The sequence below is a fragment of the Leptosomus discolor genome, chromosome 2 (genome assembly GCF_034619465.1).
Source record: "Leptosomus discolor isolate bLepDis1 chromosome 2, bLepDis1.hap2, whole genome shotgun sequence".
Lineage (NCBI taxonomy): Eukaryota > Metazoa > Chordata > Aves > Leptosomiformes > Leptosomidae > Leptosomus > Leptosomus discolor.
Genome location: NC_141392.1, coordinates 56178178 through 56190824, shown reverse-complemented (window position 1 = coordinate 56190824; position 12647 = coordinate 56178178). Strand labels below are relative to the sequence as shown.

At 47.3% G+C, this 12647-nt stretch overlaps 1 protein-coding gene across 1 annotated transcript; it reads right to left on the bottom strand.

Moving 5' to 3' along the window:
• Window positions 1–3187: 3187 nt before the first annotated feature.
• LOC147416000 (uncharacterized) lies at window positions 3188–12344 on the bottom strand. The gene is made up of 4 exons (XM_086460418.1): window positions 12269–12344; window positions 7702–10892; window positions 5102–7030; window positions 3188–3301 (listed from the first exon to the last, which is right to left on the bottom strand). The coding sequence occupies exons 1-4, from the start codon at window positions 12342–12344 to the stop codon at window positions 3188–3190; spliced, it is 5310 nt and encodes a 1769-aa protein (XP_086316544.1).
• Window positions 12345–12647: the final 303 nt, after the last annotated feature.

The following is a 12647-nucleotide window of genomic DNA, read 5'->3' as shown; positions in this document are numbered from 1 at the left end:
TTTTAAGCTCTTCTGCCCTGAAGAATCACTAATATTTTGGTCCAGCTCATTTAAACTGCAAACACAGCCTTCTAAACTTTGGCCTGTGTCCTGTGTCTAGAACAGGAGCCGGTTAGATGGTTTTGGTGTCTCCCTCTCTGTTACTCAAGAAAGCAGGTAATGAGGGGGAAAACAAAGCTACAGTCAACTTCACACTTCCCAGATGATAATCAGTTGTCCAGAGACTTTCCTATTTCTTGCTTTTAGCCAGATTTATAAACTCTTACCCCCCTTTCCTCTTGCAGAAAGGGAAAGCACTGGCTTCACAGCATCTTTGGTTCATTGCTAAGTCTTCCTTTGAAGAGACGAACTTATGTCTGAAGTGAAGATACTCTGGCTTCAAGTGTTCCTATGGATCTATGAACATTTTCATTAAAAAGGACTACATCATAGAGATGCATTGAGCCTATAAAGCCTTTACCTGCTGCAGGCAAGTATTTATCAGTGGCCTCTCTTTGTTATGCAGCTAGTTTTCTCTCCACGATGTACAGAGGGAACTCACTTCATTTGGGGTTGTTGTTGGGTTTGGTTTGGTTTGGTTTGGTTTTGTGTGGGGTTTTGGGGAGCTGGGTGTGTTTTTTTAACGATGGGGGTTTGCAGTGAGTGGTTCAGAACTTTTCGGCCTGGAGGAGCAGCCCGTGGTCACAGCACGGAACAGCATATTGGGTTAAAATGCAGCTGGCTTGAGGACAGAGAGAATGAAAGCCCAGTACCTACAAGGTAAGCTCCATCGCCAGTGCAGTGTATTTCTGGCGACAGGACACAAGGGAGAGAAGAAACAAGTTCCCACCTTTCCTCTTCTGTTTCCCACTCGTCTGTGCAGAGCGGGATCTGCAGCCCCCAGGAAGCTCTCACTCTTTGCTTGCCGTCCTGCTTCCCCTGGCTGCTCTGGGCGAGCCGTTTGACTTTCTCATGTTGCCACAAACTGGTCACAAGTTAATGTTCCATAAAAGCACTCCCTTTTTTTCAACTCATTTCACTCTGACACGCTCTGAAAGCAAGAAGAGGGAAAGGCATCGTGCAGTGCTTCGACATCCCTGCATTTGCTGTGACCAGTGCAGGGAAGTATTTGCAGATACCGGATGTAGCAACTTACCTGGGATAGGAAGGCAAACGTGTAGCTCTACAAAATGAGTTCACGTGTGCGCCTACGCAAGTCTTTTGAGATACAAATGCTGCTAAACACGCTTAGCCAGAGAACACAAGATGGCTGGAAAAAAGTAATGTCTGAAGTCCTCGCTCTGTGAACATAAACCACAAGCAGCTCCGGATTTTTGGAGCCATGAGGAATAAACCCCAGCTAAGCAGAAGTGGGGGATCCTAGAAGATAACCAGGGATGCACCTAAGGTCCTCAATCTACTACTCTCTGCCAGATTTTTTGTGGACATGGATGTTGTTGCCTTCTTGGGGGTTTTTATACTTCAGTTACACTGGCAAGGCATACGATTCACTCATTTTTCATTCTGGCTCACTCCATACTGTTATCTAGCTTGAATTTAATGGAGAGTTTTTTTCTTCCCAGTCTTCTGAAGCACCTTATTTTTATTACTTCTTCTGAAATATGCATATTTCCTAGAAATGTCCATCCTAATTGCAGTTTAATTCTGTAATTTGTTCCTTTAATTCACATCAAAAGCTGAATGTCAGTCAACCACCAAGGAATTGTCAGGAGCAAATCTAACTTCTGAAGATAAAACAACCGTCAGAAAATAACACCCCGTACACGTTAGAACAAATGTGTAGTCGCATTTTATTTAATCAATTAAAATCTACCTTAAAAACACAAGATCAGATTTGGTAACCCAGTACATTGGATTAGAGAAAGCTTCAAGCTTTGAAGCGCAAGCCAGAAGTCACAGTCTCAAGTGAGAGTTTCAGAGGCCAAAGCAATATGCTGGAACAAAGTGGTATCTTCAGGCGGAGGCATGCTCCTTGCACCACTAGCGTGGTTTCGGGTGCACTGTCAGTTACTAGCGTGGTTTCGGGTTTCTTAGCTGTCAGTGACAAGAAGCTTTTGTATTTGTTTTATAGTTGAGTTTGTTGCATCGCTTACCTAGGCCCTGGATTAATGGAGAAAACAGGCAAGCTAAAGCACTCGCCTGTCCACTTACTACCAACAGACAATTTACATTGTGGTCAAGCTAGCTTTATTTAAATGAGGTTCAGACAAGAATTAACTTTACGTATTATTAACAGCTTCGGAGCTACTAACATAAGAATCAGGATTACACAGGTCATGCTGTTGTTATTTCGTTTTACCTGCTGCAGTTACTGCAATATGGCTTAATGTACATTTGTACAAATTCGGCCAAGTTTGCACTTGTGAGGTGTTACTAAGAGCACTATTAACTTGCAAGCCAACTTAAACCTGTGGAAACCAACCGAGGTTGTTGGAATTGCCCAAAGCTCGGGGGGAAGGCTGCGGCTGACGGTGGACAGAGATAGACTGGATTGTTTGACACCACGCTGCTCGGCTTTAAATATTTGTAGAATTCGCTCTGAGGTAAGGAAAAATCTTTGGATGCTTCCACGCAAGGCAGCACCAGGTGGTGCGATCACACCAGTGCAATCAGTCACACTGCTTGCTGGAGGTGCAGCCTCCAGGAGAGGCAAGCACCTGCCATAACAAGAGCATTTGTACGCTAGGAGTTGGTTTCAAAATAAATTACTATACAGGTAGGATAGCAAGCTGTTCTTCAACTCGATGGGCATCGGTTTCACAAAGTGCCATCTGGAACCTTCACTTCAGAAATCAGAGCTGAAAGTACGGACTGGTACCCCGTGTTTGATTTTAATGTAAACGAGAAGAGAGAGGACCAACTCCTGTTGGGGACAGACATCCCAGGGCTCTCGCTCTTGGGACTTCTTTCCATCTCTCCATCCCCCTGCTCATTCTGGTCTACAGCTGTTGTCAGTCCAACCCACCTTACGTGAAGGTTTTGAGGAGCTCAGCACCCCTAAGGTCTCATCAGCTTATTGCAATCCAAGGTAGAATTCACCACCAAGCCCTCACCCTCCTTCCTACTCCCCCTTCAGTGAAGAGAGGCAATTGATAGGAGCGGGGAGGATGCCAGGAAAGAAATGCTGGGGTGGAAAGAGGCTCAGGCAGGGGCTGGGAAAGGAGGAAGCTTGTGCGCGGGAAGGGTGTTAGATGGCGTAGGTGTGGGGAAAGGCTGGGGGTCGGGTGGGGCAGGGACCAGAAAGGAGCAGACTCTGGAATGAGAGCGGGGCGAGCTGAGGGTTGCGGTACCACTGGCGTTCCTACAGGAGCAAGACAACGGGGAAGCGTCAGTGTGGAGGGTTCTCAGGAACCGGGCAGGCCTGCGAGTGGAAGTGACTGGCAGACCTGACACAGGTCAGGGCTCTCCTTTTGTCCTTAGCATTATCATAGTTCCACATTAAAATCAGAGTGGGGGTTAGGATATACACATAAATATTCAAAGCAAGACAGCCAAGTTTTTGAGAGCTTTTACAAGGGGAAAATCCTGGAACAATAAATAGGAAACTACACATTATCAACTTCCGCTCCAATGCTATCCATTTCCTCTCCAGGCTACTCTACAAACTCATTTCAGGGTACGCCTAAATAGTACAGAAGTATCATAGCTTTATATTAAAATCAGAACTGGGTTTAAGACATACATATAAATATTCAACACATAACAGTCCAGTCCTGAGACCTGAAGTCTGGAACAACAAAAGAAGGGTATTCTCAATCTCCTTTCAAGCTACACTCTGGAAGGAATTTCTGACTAAATCAGGCCCGCACAAAACCAACGGAAGGATGGATAGAGATACCTGAATGGGACCGAAATGCAGCAATCTTGAGCATCTTGCTCAAGGATTTGTGCGTGATCCAGTTCCTGCAGTTTGCTAACGGCACGTCTGCTACTTGGCCAGAAGTCTCGTGCGTTCTCGTCAGTCAGCCCTCCTCTTCCCCCTGACACACAAGACGAGCGGCATCTACAGCCACTCGTAGGTCAAATCAAGGCAGCTACGGAAGATGGGAGGGGGGTAAGGGAGACTGCAGAAAGAAGGGAGGGAGATTCAGCGATGAGTGAAGGCATTCAAGGAGATGGGACAGACAGGACACGCATTCAGTGACGGGACGGTAATAACCGTGGCACAAAATTTCAGTGGTCTGTCCATTCACTCCGTCGGGCATCTCCAGTCTAAATGGTCTATTTTGGGCGGAGGCAAATGACCTTTGAATGGAACACATGGGTGGATATAGCCAACATTAAAGGCATTGTTTTTTTAATAAAAATGACAAAAAAGGTGAGGTCTTCAGAAGAGCAGATGTTAACATCCAAGAACAAAGGGTAGTGAATAAAGCTCCTGGTTCTCTTGCAGGATTGTCAGCTGTTCTCTAGGACTGGCATCTCTCAAATGCCCCATGGATGCTTAGCACATCTGAAAGAAAAGACCACAGTAAATAAAAAAGCTTTATTAATGACAACTTACTCTCTCAAGAATATCTTCTTTTCCCAAGCAGTTCTCAAGGACAGACAGAAAGGCCTCGTGCCTTAGTCAAGCAATACAGTAAATATCTTAAGGAGAGACTGTACCTTCCTGAGTCAGATTTCCATGAAATGCAAAGAGCTTTGGTACATGAGGCACTCCACTTTTACCATGGAAGGCAACACTCACATCCTTTAGGATATTAAAAAGAGCTTCCTTAGAGAGGAAGCGTTTTTTGTGGATTAAATCAAATACATTAAACAGGTATCGGATGAGCGCGTATCTAGGAAAACTAGAAACTACGTTTTCTGCCTCCCAGAAGTATCACACTAAACTACAAGCCAAGTCAAAGCCATTAAAGTGAGGGTAGCTGTACAGAAAAGAAACAAGGTGTTCAGTAGCCAGAGAGAGAGGCAGTAAAACAAGAAGACAAAAAAAAACCCAATCCCACAACATCAAAAAATATCTGTGGCCTGTTGGTTAACCTGGGGAGCAGCTGCCTTTCCTCAGAATAAGAAAAAATTACAGACACAACAGTTTGAGAGACTCCAAAACTGTTTTGGAAAAAGAAAGACATTGCTGAGTGAAAATGCTACTCACATTCAAGGCCTCAGGAGCCACTGAGTTCCGACTTTGTGGACTCCCTTCTTGGCAACTATCATCCTCCCATGTCTGTGTTTTCCCATCTTCCATGGGTGGGTCACGTTCTTCCTCACTTTCCCTGCGTGTTTGCTGACCTGTATGTTGGTCTGGGATTTCCATCATCGGCCCAACCTCTTTTCCCCTTAATTTTGGTGGGTAGATGTCTAGGGGGTCTTTGGTTGAATCTTCTGAAGTACTCAGTTCTAGTGTTGATTTCTGAAGCCTCGCACTCGCCCTCGAAACATCTTCAGGGCTAGTCACAATTGTTAAAGAATTCTGACTTGGTCCATCTTTCAGTATCTCTGAGGTCAACAGCACGTCTTTGGTTTTTTCTACAGCGGCATGAATTTCTGCAGACTCTGCTAAGGTAGAAGTTTTCACTGTTCCTGATTGCTGGAGCTCTTGTTCTTTACTCCGTACCTCTTCCTCTTTCACTGGAAGCTGAAGATCCACCTGCGCACTTCCCAGAAGTTCAGCTATATTTGTATCTGACGGGCTTTTCTCTATGGACTCAAGGCGCTGCTCTGACTCCAAGGCAGCTGACTCTTCTGTTTCTGCAAGTTTGTGAACAGCCGTCTGGATGGCGCTCAATACAATTTTTGTACTCTGGGACTCTATTGTCAAAGACTGAACAACATCCTTCTCAAATTCTGTGTAGGTGAGAGACAGACTGTCACTTGGAGGAATACCATTTTCTTCGGGTTGCCCTGTGCTCTGGGGCCTCTCTTGCCCCTCCGATATTCCATTCACAGAAGCAGGAGTTACTTGAGGCTCAGGTGCTTCTGCACTGCCAAGCTCTGCAGTCCCACAGCCTGAACAGGCAACAGTAGTAACCAGGACCTCACCAGAAGCCATTTGCCCTGGTGGGGTTGCCAAGGGCTCTACAGTTTCGACTGGCGTGTCTGCAGGCATTACAGTTTCTGCCATGACATGCTCTTCAATGCCTGCAGCCGCTACAGGCACAGGCACTTGCAGAGCCTCCAAGCTTTCCGCTTGTTGGAAGGCTGAGTCAGAGCCTTCCTCTTGCACAGCTAAAACCTCTTGCTGGACAGCAGTTGAACGTTCTTCACCTCTCATAGCTTCCCGTTTTCCAGATTCAAACGCTTCTTTGGCTCTGTCCGTCGATTGCTCATTTTTGTTCTCGTCTTTCTGAAAGCCTTGACAATTTGAAGATTCTACAAGTTCTTGTTCTTTTTCCACAGTCTCTTGTTCAAAGAAGTTGTTTCCTGCATCACATGTCGTACCACTAATGTCAGTGAGGACAGTGCTTCCATTTCCAGTGATATCCGAGCATGCTGATGCTAAACTAGATACAGTCTCCACTCCAGTCTCTGCGGGAGGCTCAGTGACGGCGGGATCACTCTCCAAGTGTGTTCCAGCTTCGAGCAGACCACCTTCCGTTTTGCCACCTTCGCTTTCATCCCTCTGGGAAGCAGTTTCCGTTGGTTTTGCTCTGCATTGTGCCTCTAGGATGGACACAGAATCTTTTGCTGGAATGTGCCTGCCAGCCCCATCCCTCACACTCTGCTCGGCATCTGCAGCTGCTTCTGAGCCAACTCTTTCTGATGGAAGGGCAGAAGCTTCTTCCTCATTCTGCAGTGGAACCTCAGTAACAGGGGCTTCTGTGCTCTTCACTCCAACGAGCACAGCATCGTCTTCCTCTTCCTCTCTCTGGGCAGGTGTGCTGCTAGGAACTCCTTTAGTGCAAGCTTGTTCGTCAAAGTCAGGAATTTCACCTTGTCTTTCAGATTGAACGGGGACCCCAGTGACAACTGCTTCTGTGCCCTCTGGTCCCACAGGGAGGGTTTTGCCTTCTCCTTCAAGCTGCACAGGCTCTTCAGCTGTAAGCCCCAAGGAAGTGGTTTCATCCCCTCTCTTGTCCTGCACCTGCAGAGAATTGCAACAGACCTGTCAAAAAGGGTACGAGCACGGAGTGACCAGGAATGTCCTGGGTGAAAAATCTTAGAAAGACGGAATGATTTGGGTTGGAAGGGACCTTAAAGATCACCTAGTTCCAAACCCCTGCTGTGGGCAGGGACATCTTCCATTAGAACAGGTTGCTCAAAGCCCCATCCAACCCGCCTGCGCATTTAAAGCTGGAGACAGCGGGGCCACTTCATTTCCTCCCTTTGCAGAGGTACCTCAGCTACAACCGTAGCTCTGCCGACAACTGAAGGGACCATCCGCTATGTCTGCTACCATATGGATCCCATCGGCACCTCAGGTGTTCACAGAGCACCTACAGTCACCTTGCGCTGTGCGGGAGCCCTACTGGCAGCTGTTCCGGCATCTTTGGATCCACGCACACCATCTCCCACTCCATCACTCTAGGGATCCCATCCACCTCGCTCTGCATGCAAGCCTCGGTGGCTGCTGCTTCTGGACATCCATGTGTGTGTGTGTGTCTCACTGGACACAAACTTTGGTCACGTCAGGCTGCACAAGGAACACCCTTGACAGCAATACTGCCACAAGCTGCTTCTAAATTTGGCATAATAGCTAACGCTTGCTGATTCTTCCTTTAGCAAATCAGCCTTTGTCTTATGTGTAATACTTACTGCAGTCTCTGCTTCTGGAACACACTCCTCCCTCGTCTCATCTGCTGTCAGCTCTGTTGCGGGCAGCTTCTCTTCTTCCGCAGGCTCCTGTTTTGCAGACGGCTCTTCCTTGGGTGTAACTGCTTGGGTGCTGTGAAAGTCTCTGGCCTGTGAGGAAGGTTCCTCTGCTGTCCTCTGCCCTTCACAGCTTTCTTCATGGTCTTCTACAGCTGCTTCTTCACGTGCCGGCCACTGCCTTTCATCTCTCAATACCTCTACGTTTTCACATCCTTCTGTGCTTCCTTTCATTGCAGCAGGCAGGTCACTTCTCCCTGAACCTTCCTGGAGAACACTCTCTTCAGCTCCGATTTCGCTCTGAATGCTCCCTGCACCTCCCTGGGGCTGGAGGCCATCCTCTTGGTGTGCTCCTTTTTCCAAGCACTGTTCCAGCAAAACACTTTCCTGGCCTACAACACTCCCATCTTTAGCATCATCTTTCACTTCTGACTCAATTCCTTGTACTCTTGCAAATAGAGTTGCACTCATGGTCCTTTCACTAACCAGCTCTTCTACCTCTGCTGACTTTACTCTCTCAGCAACTTCGTGAAGAACCTTTTGCATCTGTTTGTCTAATTCTTTCAAATTTTGTTCAGTGGCCTCTACTTCTTGGACAGGTGTCACTTCCTCTGTAGTATCTGGGGTTTCTAACAGCTGGGAAACAGCAGAAACCATCTCAGTCGTCTCCTCAGCAAGGGACACCTCCACTGGTTCTTCAGCGCAGGAAGCTTCTGCTGTCTCCTCCAGAGCTGTCACTGCCTCTGAGGTCAGCTCTAGCTCACTGGCTGTGCTGTCATCGCTGACCTCCTTTCTCGCCTCTGGCATTGCCTTTGCAGCTGACTCTGCTTCTTCCACAGTATCATCGGATTCCAGTGTTTTCTCAGTTTCCTTCTCTGCCTCTTCTTCTGCCTGCTCAATGCACTCTGTCAGAGCAGCAGATATCCAAGATGGTGACATTTCTTCAATACTGGTAACTGCCCTTTCCCCTTCCACAACAGTCACAGGAACTGCATGGACCAGCCCTTCCTGGCCTTGTTCCGTTCCTTGGATCTCCTCTAATTTTTCTGCTCCCTGTTGCTCTGAGGCTCGTTCTCTCATCGCCTCAGCAGCTTCTGCTTGTGGGGCTTCCATCTTCTCCTGCTCTGCTGCTTCGTATTCAGAGAAAGGAACAACAGCTGGAATATCTGAATCTTCTTCAGTCGTTTCTGCCAGGCCTTCTCTTGCTTCTTTAGGAGCAGTTGGTTCTGGCTTTCCATCTGACTTCTTCTTCCTACGCCCAGGCAGACGTTTCCAAAATGGAATGCACAAGTCACCTTCTCCAGGCTCATCATCTGAGGAGGAATGCTCCAGGCTAGAGCCCACACCAGAGTCGCCATTTCTCTCTTCCATTCTGGTTTGGGACCTCCTTCTTGGAGTAACTAACCTTTTAAATGATTTCCACATTGAAAGACTTTCACCTTTGGATGGGCTTCCAGCTTGTTCTGGGGAAGAATTCCCTTGTCCTTCATTGCTCTCTGGAGAACTGCTAAGAATTGCATCTGTGGCCGTTTCTTTGCTCTGTCCAGGCTCTTCTACATTGGGGCTTTCCTGACCAAGCTCACGGCCAATGTCTTCATCAGATGCTGCTGCTGCTGCTGCTTTCCTGGCTCTTTTCTTTGAAGAACCTATGCAGAGAAAAGCTCGCCAGGGCACAGAGCTGTCAACCTTTCCTTTGGGCACGGCTGTGGCTTTCTCTGGTTTCTGCTCCATCCCATTTTCTTTCATTTCTCCCCGATTTTCATCAACCACAGCGTTTTCCGTTGCAGACACTGCAACGCTCTTTGTCTTAGCACTTTCAGAAGCTCTTCTGGCACGTTTCTTGGGAGTCACCATCTTTTTAAACAATGCCCAGGGCTTAACACTGTCTCTTTTTCGCTCCACATCTGAAAATGCAGCATCTTCATTTTCACTGACCTGCACGCCATCCACAGGCTGTTCCAAAGAAGGAATTTCAATCGTCTCCTCAGGAGAAGAAGCAGAACTCTCCCCCTTTTGTTCCTCTGGGCTGTCTGGGGAACCTGGTAAGTGCTGAATTGGGTCACCCGGTCCCCCTAACTTAGATTCTTCTCTTTTGCCTTTATGCTTCTTTCCAGAGAGTGTTTTGACTCCAACAACAAGCGCCACTGACCTTGGGGATAGAGGTTTCTCTGTCACCTCACTTGCTTTCTCTCCTTCAGATTTTTCTTCCTTTTTGCCAAGATCTTCTGAGACGTCCACCAGTTCCCTTTCTCGATCGCCTTCTTCAGCTTTTTTCTCCTTCGCACTTCCTTTAACAACTGCTGCTGCCACATCCTCTTCTTCTCCCTGCTCATCATGCTTGATTAGCTCTTCCTTCTCACTTGCTTCAACGCCCATGGCTGCCACAGCCTTTTTTGACTCCTGCTTTTCACCTTCACTTTGCTCCTTCTCATACGCTTCAATAGTTACTGTTGTCACGTTCCTCTCCCCCTCTTGCTTCTCCAACTCGGATTGTTCCTCCCTTTCACCAGTTTCAGTGGCAAATGTTGCCCCCTCCTTTTCTTGCTCCTCTTCTTTCGTAGGAGACTGCAGTTCCTCTTCTTTAGGCTTCCTAAAGCTCTTCTTTTTTCTAAATCCTGTCCATCCCTGAGTGAAAAATTTCCTTAACGGCGATGCAGTGTCAGTGGCTAAGGCAGCTGACTGAGAACAAATCTCATGTGCTTCGGGTCTTTTAGGAGGTTCGTCTTCTGTTTTTTCATTGTTCACTGGGTCTTTGGTGGGGTCTGCTGCAGAGAGTCCATCCTCAGGCATCGCCGTTTCTTCTGAGCTGCCTTCCTTTTGATCGGCAGCTCCTTCAGGGACTTGTGTTTCCTTTTTTACAGTAAGCAGCTGAACGGGTTCCGACTTCCCCGTCTTTTCCTTCTTCACTGTGAATCTGAACCCAACAAATTTAAAAAACTTTTTAAACCCCAGATCATGAGACGGTGGCTCAGACACGTGGTCTTCTGCGTCTTCTTCCAAAGACGGCGACTCTGTAGCTGCACGAGCATCCTCTTTCTCAGCACCTGCAGTGTCCTTGGTGCTCAAGTCAGAGGAACTTGTCTCCATAGTTCCGGTGTCTTCCTTCAAAGGTACACTGGAATGGTCTCTTTGTCCAGCTGTGTAAATAACGACAAAAACCCCCAGTTACTTTCTGTCTCAATGTAATGTTGTGTTATACCTTTATATAAATAGATGCAAGTGGTTTTTTTTTTCGTTTTTATCAAACTTTCCTGAACATAACTTTTTCTGTTATCTGTGTGCCTCTTGTAGGTGCTAATATGAATTTTTTGGAAGGACTAGTTCTTGGTCTAAGATTACTATAATTCCTTTCCTTCCTCATATCGTTGTACGGGTCTTTCTAAAGTTTATTTGCAAAGGCACCTTTCAAGCTTATACTCTCTCATTCTCCTTCCTTCTTTTGCAGGGGTTTTTTGGTCTTTTGTTTTCTCTTCCTTTAAGGGAAACTTATATGAGAAAACAAATATTATTTCTATCCCATTTTTACTCAAAGAATATACAGAACAATATCTCCAATTCTTCCTGAAGCAAAGCTCAGTATCCTTTCCATGCAGAGAGGGGCCTCTGAGGGGGTGGAGCGGGGGGGAACAAACCACCAAATAAACCCAAACCCCAAAATCCTGTGCTGACCCAAAAGGATGACTGAGAAAGAAAAGCTGACGTTACAGCTCTGTCCCAAGAGAACAGGAAGATGTGAAAATGCCCACGGGAAATTTCCCGCGTTTCTGAAAACCGGTAACTCCCAAAGCACTGACATTACAGCGTACTTGTTTTAAAGATCATGAATCTCGGGATTCTCCCATCCATCACATCACCACTATGGCCAGACAGAATCCTCATCTGCAGCAATTCCACATGGCTTAAAACGAAACACCTTGTTACTAGGCAAGCAGGTGAAATGCTGCCCTCCATCGCTCACAGGTCTGTGTCTGCGTTATCTCTTTCTTGAGCACCGCTTGAGTTTTCCCTTCAGGACACCAGCAACCACCCTCTCCGTCTTGCTGGGACAATTTCAGTAGGATTGCTCCCTCTGGCCGTGAGCTGCCTAAATTCACAGACTGACCTATACATTAAAGCCCCTGAAATGCAGCACTTAAGAAGCCAGCACATGTCCAGCTTAGAGCACAAAATTGCCAGCTCCCCGTGCCCCAAGTAAGTGGCTTGGGAGGGAAAAAGCACAGAGGAACAAGGACACCGAGCCTTTAAGTTCTGCCATTGAAACACAAAAAGCGAGCAGGTAAAACTGCCCTTGCCTATAACGAGAATTGTAGGCATAACTGTGCGGTGAACATGCGTGATGATGAACAGGACAACACGTGAAGACAAAAATCCATGGCGCATTCGAGACCCCAAAAGACTCCTGGGCTTGGATACTGCCCGGATTTCAATGTAACATTATCCTTGAGCCTTGATTTAGTGCAACAGGTGAAAGTGCAAGGCCCTGAGGTGCAAGGCACTCTTCTCTCTGACCAACCTTGTTGGAACGCTAAGATGACAAAACACAAGAAATAATAACCAGTGTCAAACAGCAACCTCCCGGGAGAAGGCATGGCCCCTTTCTTGGAAGTTTACAGGTGCTGCTTCAATGCCCAAAGGCATGCAGGGGACAGCTTTCCATCGTACAGGCATCACTGAATTCCCCAGAGCGATTTACTTTTTGTTTAAAGATCCAGCTTTCCGTTGGCTCTAACTCTGCAGCGGGCCCTGCTTGGCCCGGGGGCTGCGCCAGAGGCCCCCTCCTGCCCAGACGCTCCCTCGATGCTGCTTGCCCGCGCCCCCTTTGGGAAGAACTCCGCCTCCAGAAGCGCCCAGACCAGGCGGTCTGGGGGAGGCTGAAACACGACTAAAGAGCA

Excerpts from the sequence above, each read along its gene's own strand:
- LOC147416000 (XM_086460418.1), bottom strand. The coding sequence starts at position 12,344 with ATGCCTTCTCCCGGGAGGTTGCTGTTTGACACTGGTTATTATTTCTTG. Across the intron at positions 10,893-12,268 it reads CATCTTAGCGTTCCAACAAG|CTGGACAAAGAGACCATTCC; the intron begins GTTGGTCAGAGA and ends TTATTTACACAG. Across the intron at positions 3,302-5,101 it reads TGGCTCCTGAGGCCTTGAAT|GAACGCCAGTGGTACCGCAA; the intron begins GTGAGTAGCATT and ends TTGCTCCTGTAG.